Consider the following 8,460-nt stretch of genomic DNA (forward strand, 5'->3'; position numbering starts at 1 on the left):
CGCTTGCTCAGGAGGGATGACGGCTGTGGACTGTGGAGTTTTGAATTCCCCTGAAGATGCAGCCACGAGACATTCGCTAAACTTAAACAACACTCAGAGGTAAAAAACCCGTTTTTTGCTCTTTACAGCTTATTAAAACCAACGCTGCTGATATTTATTGATGTAAAATCTTAACGTCACGTCAGCGCCGTTGAACAAGACTGGAAGCGAGCAGCGAGCGTTCCGTCCGTTCAGCGGCAGACTAGAGAAACAGGCGTAGACACCTACTGCACACCTGACCTCATCTGAGGGCAGTGTGTAAATACAGCACGTGCCATCACTGATCACTCCTCAAAAAGACGGTTCTTCAAGGGCTCTTTAGTGAAGCCATCAGTTCTGCATAGAACCATTTCATGCTTAAATTGATTGCCAGGTGAAATTTTTCTTCATATTGATGGGAAATGTATTGTTTTTGGTTCTATATAGAACCTTTTTTTGAAAATGGTTCTTTATAGCACCAAAAAAGGTTCTATATAGAACCACGTACAACATCTCCATCAGTCTGAAGAACCGTTTCATCAGGCAAAGAAGCATTTAAGCATGAAATCTCATAGTTCTAAACAGAACCACTGCCTTCACTGAAGAACCCTTGAAGAACCGGCTCTTTGAGCGTGTCGTTTATTAGAAGGCAGGACGCTGGGGAGCAACACCTTTACAACACTTCAGAAGGCAACACGTAAACATCAGAGTGAGACGTGTGTGTGTGTGTGTGTGTGTGTGTGTGTGTGTGTGTGTGTGTGTGTGTGTGTATGTGTGTGCGCACAATAATATAGGAATCATAGTAGATATCAGATATTTGCTTTAAAAATATCATCACCTCACAGCTTTTTGGATTGGACTGATATTTCAAATTGATATTTTGTACTTTGTAAGTATTTATTGTACTCCGGAAGAGCAAAATTGTGTGTGTGTGTGTGTGTGTGTGTGTGTGTGTGTGTGTGGTTACTAAAGTAAGGTTAGGGATGTACAGTGATGTCGGAATCTGTGTGTCATGATAATTAAATGGTTGGGATGTAAACAAAGTCACCCAGGGTGGTTTGGTGTGAAACGCTCCGTTCTAGAGAAATTTACAAAGTCAGAATTGTCCACAGTGGTGATGATAGGAACCAGACATCAACCTCCAAAAGCTCCCTCGCCGAAAGTTATTACATGAAATGGGTTATAAGTGCATTGAGACATTGTTTTGTGAGAGTTTTGAGACTTTGAGTTTCATATTTTACTACTTCAAAAATATGTTTTTCAACATCCTTTCATGGTGGATGGGTACATGCAGTAGCATAAAGAACCGTAAAGAAATCTGAACCAGTCAGTTTCTTTATAATGCACCACTCCCAGTTAAAGCGCCTGTGAAAACACTTTATTCATCAAACTCTCCGGCCAAGAGACTGTGATATGGTTATATTTCATTTATGTTCCATTTGATACTTATGCCTGATGCACAGTTGCATGCCAAATACTTCATATATAAATTATAGTGCACTATTTCTACTTATTTGCTATGTTTGAAAATAGAATATAAAACATAGAAGTTGCCATAGCAACAAAATACAGTCACTGTAAAGCATGGCCTCTGTTGCTTTATTTATTAATACTTATATTTTGCCGATTAACGTACACTGAAATGTCTTAATGTCTTCCTTGGTGTAAAGTACGTTTTGCCTAAATAAGAATTTGACCGTTTTATTTTTCATGCTATTGTTAAAAGCACATATTGAACATCATTAGTTAAAGGTGGTTTGAACACCTCGACGAGTGCGGATGAGTGCTGACATGACAACAATACAATGTGTTGAGTATGGCATAATTCTCTACTTAGTTATTGGCATAAATATTCACATAATGATTTACAAGCTGCCTCAAAAGATGAACAATAATCAAAATCGACAAAAATGAAGATACATATTTTTTTTGGACAGCCACATCATATAAATCTTTCTATGCCGTTGGTAAAGAAAGACCTACTTCTAAACTTGAGACGATATGTTGTTTCCAAGGCAAAAAGGCTTTGTTCAATGCATAAAGGTGAAAAATCTGTACAGTACAAGCCATTTTTTCAGGAAAAGGTCTGAAATACAGATTTGAAAGTATCTGCTATGGGGCAAATCAGCGTTATGTCACAAAAGCTATAAACATGCTTCCAGGTGGATGACACAGGTAGCGCCGCATTGATACAACAGGATTTTGTTTTAGTCTCAAGAATGACTGAAATATTGGAAAAAGGAAAGCGTTCTTTAAACTGATCTTCCCAGGTCGATACATTCACAGCTTTGTGTGCTTCTTTTTGGCCATATAAATATGAACATGTGCCAGCGTAGCACACATTTCAGTGCAGGGTAATGTAGAAGCATTTCCTTTCTAAAGGTGTTTTCCCAGTGCAAATGCAAAAACAAGAACTGACCCAAATATGAAACACCAGAACTTTTCCATCAGACTTGAGAGACAGCTGGACCATTATAAAAACCATGATTAATGATTTAATCATCTTTTGTGAAATTTGGTGCCCCTGCAAAGGGCCTAATTTGACTGATTAGCAATGTTGCTTGTCATATGAACAAAGCACCTGTTTTGTGGCTGCTAGCATAAATGCTAACAGCGTTAGCGTTTTAACTAGCTTGTCACCTTTTTGCAAACTCTCTACAAAGTAATGATTCTTAAAATAGTAATTGATGCATCAACTCCCTGTCCAGTTTCACTTCATAGTGCTTGGCCTCTTCCTCTTCATCTGAAAGAGACAATGATTTGCTAAGATTAAGTGACCCTTATTAGTCCCACAATGGGGAAATTTCACCTCCGCATTTAACCCATCTGTGAAGTGAAACACCACATACACACTAGTGAGCACACACACACTAGGGGGCAGTGAGTACACTTGCCCAGAGCGGTGGGCAGCCCTATCCACGGTGCCCGGGGAGCAGTTGGGGGTTAGGTGTCTTGCTCAAGGACACCTCAGTCATGTGCTGTCGGTTCTGGGGATCGAACCGGCGACCTTCCGGTCACAAGGCTGGATCCCTAACCTCCAGCCCACGACTGCCTAAAATGTGGTTCAATAGAATCCATTACATACTTGGGTACATTTGACATTACAACCATTGTCCATGTTTTATCTGTTCTGTTTGCATTTACTGTAAATATCATACTAACTGGATACAAGTTATCTACCGAGAAGTATAGCCAGTCTTTATGTTTGCGAAAATTCTAACGTGGTCTATAAGATTTCATTTAACTTGAGTTAACTTTAAATGGAGTTTGGTCTTAAATCTCTCATACTGTCATTCCTTTGCAGCTCATCAGCCAGGAAGCTGGGTTAAACCACGATACGACCTAAACGGAATGATATCAGCTACCTCACACTCAAGACTTTTTTTTTGCCATTTTTGAGAGATCTAGACTCACTATGTCTGGATCCAGGAATCCTGTATTGCCTAAATGAGTGTTAATAACAGTTTGTCCTCAAAACGTCTTTGCCCCTGGGTCTTTGCTATTTGGATCTATATTTACCTCCAGCTGAATAAAATAATCCCTGGACCCTAGAATTATTTGGCAGTCTACTCTGCTCACAGTAAGACCTTCGCTGCACAGAGATTATGCTTAACTCAATTGTACTGAAGATGGCTTGGGAGATAAAGAGTGGATATCATCCTCCCAGGTTCTGACCATCATTGATTAATGCAGTTGAGTTATCAGGTAGGTATTTGTGGCCTGGAATGCTTAGTAGTGGACCACCCGAGAAGTTCCGCAGATGTTTGCAAAATGGGCGTGAAGCTGCTGAGCGGTGTAACTGGGGCTGCGCTTTTGTTTTTTTCAGTTAGCACTGTGTTGACTTGTCCAAAGAACTGCCACTGTACAGAGAGGAATGGACATAAGACAGTCCAGTGCACATCACGTGACCTTGAGAAAATTCCGGCTAACATTCCAGAGGACACGGTTTCTCTTCAGCTAGCTTCTAACCGCATTACCCGTATCCCTAGCCAAGCCTTCAAGGGTTTGCGTCGACTTCAGGAGCTGGATATCTCCAACAATGCCATTGAGGTGGTGGAGGAAGGTGCTTTCCATGGTATCTCTGAGGGCCTTCGTGCCCTGGACTTGTCAAACAACCTGCTGCGAGGGGTCCCCAGGGAGACCTTTGCACGGCTGCATGCTAAGATCAGCCTGGCTGGAAATCCCTGGCACTGTGAATGTGCCCTCCAGGAGGTGCTGAGGGAGCTCCAGCTGGATCCCGACACAGTGAACCAGGTGAACTGCCAGACAGCTGTGCGTGAAGAGTACGCAGGCAAGCCTGTCATCCAGGTGCTCGACTCTGGAGTCAACTTCTGCAGCTTTCAGCGCAAAACCACGGATGTGGCCATGTTCATCACCATGTTTGGCTGGTTCACCATGGTGATAGCCTACGTGGTGTATTATGTGAGGCAGAACCGGGAGGATGCCCGCAGACATCTAGAGTACCTCAAGGCCCTACCCAACAGCCCCAGGGACAGCAAGGATTCGGGCACAATCAGCACAGTGCTATAGCACAGCACACTCTATGGCCAGTGACGTTTCAGATGGCTCATGAATAAAGGGAAATTCCAGTGTTTTTCTCCAAATTCCTGCAAATAAAATGTGTAAAAAGGGTCATTTAGAGTGGTTTGGTGTTAACTATAAACTTATAGCCAGAATCAATCACAGTGATGGCGACAAGACCCAGGTGTCTGAAGGGTTTAATGCCTCTAAAAGCTACCTCACACACATGAAATGGTTATGAACATGCCGCTCGATACAGGCGAGGCATCCCCAAAGAAACTTTTTTCACTATTGTACCATTTCCAACATAACATATAGAAGAATGGCTTTTGGTTTCCAAAAAAGTCTTATTTGAACAGAGATCTGTGAGAGTGAAGAAACTTTTAAAGGCTTAAAGAACCTTCACATAAAATAAAAGTCAATTATCCACTTAAGAGTTCTTCAAAGAACTTTGCATTCTATGGAGTTTCTTTAAAAAGTTTTTTTACAGCAACAAATCTCATTTACAAAAATGACTGTCTAAAAATATCCATTGAAACATTCAATATAACTATGAATAACAATAACTAAAAACTGTTCTCTGGCATCATGCAAAGAATCCTTTCTGGCTCCTTGATTTTACGAGTTTAGGTTCACTGGTAAAGTAATGTTCTATTTGTGTTGCACAGACAGCAGCCCCTGGTTGCAATCACCACCATTGTAAAGGCATCAGAGTTGGTAAGTTTCACATAAAAGCACTCTGTATAACTTTATTTACATCTTTATTTACATTTTTTTACCTGAATTAAAAACACAGCACAGGGTTTATATATTTCCAATAATATTTCCAATAATCATGTGATGGTGTATATTTTTGGTTGTTGCTGATGAATTCTGAAGTGCCTATATTTTATACCAGAGCAGATGAAAGGGCTGTCATGAGGTTCTTTTTTTACTTCAGATTCAGCAAAACAGCACAAGTCAATAGTTACAGCTGGATTGGTTATGTGTTGTACTGTATATGTGTTGTGCTGTAAAAGGAAATATCACATTGTAACAGCTCACAGTAGAGAGGTTTTAAACTTCGTCTCGCTAGAAAAAGCTGAACATTTATACTTTCTCAGAGACCAAGCTTACTTGACGATCTCTATGGATCTCATTCTACCAAACTAGTTCAGACAGAGGTTAATAGAGATAATAATAAGATAAATATATATGAAATTCACCACTAATAGGGTACTTTCTAGTGAGAGGTGTCTGTCCCAAACCCTAACCCCTAAATTTGGCACTCTTTTAAAAATAATACGTACATTTTTTTGTCTTGCAATTTCATTTTTTATTATTTTCTTTATATTTATCATGAATTTAGTTTTAAAATAAATTCCTGCCGTTTAGAGAAGGAAGTGAGACTGCATCCCTGTCCCACATGGTGAGCATTTAAAACTCACTATTGTGAAGTAAACGTATGCCAAAGTCTGAAAATCAGTGTGTAATATTAAAAATTGTCATTACCAAAAGACTTATTTTCTGCTATTTCTTTTTTGTGTGTGTTTTAATGAAACACTATTATAATGTTATGCATGCAGAACTGTTCAATGCTGTGTTTGCTAGGACATTGGCTCACTAGTGAAACAGTCACGACTGAAATATTTGGTAAAGTTTCAGTAGTGTTATTGTTTCGGCAGTGACGAAATGGAATGTTCAGTCACTTTAATACAGTAAACATAATTAAGTTATAGAGTCACTCACAGCAGAAGGATTTGAAAATCTAAAGTCCAAGTCGGTTAAAAGTGCGAAGCGTGTTTTCAGCTCTGACTTTGAACCAGTTTGATGGAATGAGCCATATATTTGTTGTCTTTTTACACTAGCATAATGTTGAGTTTAGTGGAAAAGGAGATGGAGTTTTCTGCAAGCTGCACATTGCTATGTGTGTCGCAGGCTCCCAGGGCACTGACCCCTTTTCCCTCGCCTAGTGTCTTATGTCAGCAGCGCTGGGTTGTGATGTATGGTGTGGAAGGAGCACAGTCTCAAAGTCGCCCTCATTTATTCTCTCAGCCAGATTCAGCAAGAGAGCCAGCTCCAGTAAAAGCAACAGCAGGAATTTCCTACCGAAATCCACAAGCACTAATTTATCAAGGATTCTTAGCAGTGAACAATGAGGAAAATGTCTTTAAATGTTTTTTTATTTTATGCATTAAAAATGAATTAGTAGTGCATTACTGAAAAACTGAATCTCTTTGTAATGTTACATTCTCGGCGTTTGTAATGTACATGATTAGTGTGTTCTCACTGAATAAAAAGATCATTCCAGAGCAGTGATTGTATTGTAGTTGGAGATTCTTTGTCCACCGTTCATTCTGTGGATTGGGTGTCCAGCCATAGGGCACTGCTCTTACATGAACAAATCTGTATGTACAACATAGCTAAAGTGTCCTTCACAGCGGCCTATGTGCATGTTTCTGGTAAATAATTTAAGGCATCAATAAAACCTACAGTTGTATGCAAAAGTTTGGGTGCCCTGGACAAAATTACTGCTTGTTTGTTGAAGTGAATATATCAGGAAAAAAATAAAAACATCAACTTTTGCTTGTGCAGACGTTATAGCACATTTTCTATTGTCCATCATTTTTTCTTCAATTAATTACACTTAGGAGACAAATGGAAATTGTGCAATAAAACTTTATGATTTAAGTGTGTTCACTGTAAAAGGATGTGTAACATATTTTCAGAAATTAAAAATAAGAAATATATATATATAAAACTTGGCAGGTGGTGTTTAAACCTTCTCATATGGCTGTATCTACAGCCCAGTATATTTACCTGACCCAGCCCAATGTGGCATGTTTCTTTTTCTTGATATGTTATTATTTATTGCATTATTGTGTGAATCTATCTAACACCTCACCCTTGAAACATCCCTTTTCATGGGTCGTCAATGATTGATAGGTCATTTTACTTCATTCACGCAGCCTCTTCACCTGAATACATTTAGTCTTATGGGTCTGTAACACTCCACATTTCACATACTCAACAGTACATTACATCATCAAGATCATGAGAAAACAAGGACTTTTGTGATATTCACCAGGTTGACATTAAAGGTGCTTAAATTATACACGGCAAGTAAATTATTCATATACAAAAATATAAGGAAACTTAATGTCTTCATGTCATTAACCACAATTTGTGTTTTTGGTCATTCTGTTAAAACAACTCTTACATTTTGTGTTAAAAGTGATAATAATTCAAATTAATTTATTTTTAAATAAAAAAATAACTTTATTCCAAAAATGCTGCCACATGTTTTTATATCACTGCAGAAACACAGCGAGTTTCATTTTAGAGCAGGAACTGAGAATTCATTCCTGTGCCTCATGGTCACATGGTGAGCAGTTAAGTCTCATTGTTTTGAAGTAAAAGTGTCTCAAAGTCTAAAAATCACTGCGTAAAATTGTGAATTGTCACTACGAAACACGTTTTCTGCAATTAAGTAAACGTCTTTTTGTTTTGATTAAAAATATGACTATATAGTCTACAACTGTTCAAAGCTGTGTTTGTTAGTCATGTAGCAATGTTTTTTTGAGTTCTGCTTAAAATTAGCCAAACTTGTCACTACCAAAACATTTGGAGGTGTAATTATTATATACTATACAAAAATGGAATGTTCAATCATTTATTTTAATAAAATAACTTTGAATTAATTTGGTGAAATGATCCATATACACCACTGTTCACTGCAATAGTGCACACAGACAGTGACTGTAAACACACGTTCAGCGGCATCTGGTGCCTTTTTAGGGACCCCTGCCGACACGTGTGCATCTGTCTATACAATGTAAACACACACCATTTGACATATAATCTAAACCTAAAGGACCTAAATCTGGGGCTGTGTTGATGTCCGTCCAACCTTAATACTGTAATACATACAGATTAATTAAA

The 8,460-nt window shown here is 38.7% G+C and overlaps 1 protein-coding gene across 1 annotated transcript; it reads left to right on the forward strand.

Annotated features, from left to right (window-relative positions):
- On the forward strand, window positions 1–5,349 carry LOC108438169 (leucine-rich repeat-containing protein 3-like). Its single transcript, XM_017715793.2, has 2 exons — window positions 1–99; window positions 3,323–5,349. The coding sequence occupies exon 2, from the start codon at window positions 3,706–3,708 to the stop codon at window positions 4,546–4,548; it is 843 nt and encodes a 280-aa protein (XP_017571282.1). The 5' UTR covers window positions 1–99; window positions 3,323–3,705; the 3' UTR covers window positions 4,549–5,349.
- Window positions 5,350–8,460: the final 3,111 nt, after the last annotated feature.

This window comes from Pygocentrus nattereri, chromosome 30 (genome assembly GCF_015220715.1).
Source record: "Pygocentrus nattereri isolate fPygNat1 chromosome 30, fPygNat1.pri, whole genome shotgun sequence".
Classification (NCBI taxonomy): Eukaryota; Metazoa; Chordata; class Actinopteri; order Characiformes; family Serrasalmidae; genus Pygocentrus; species Pygocentrus nattereri.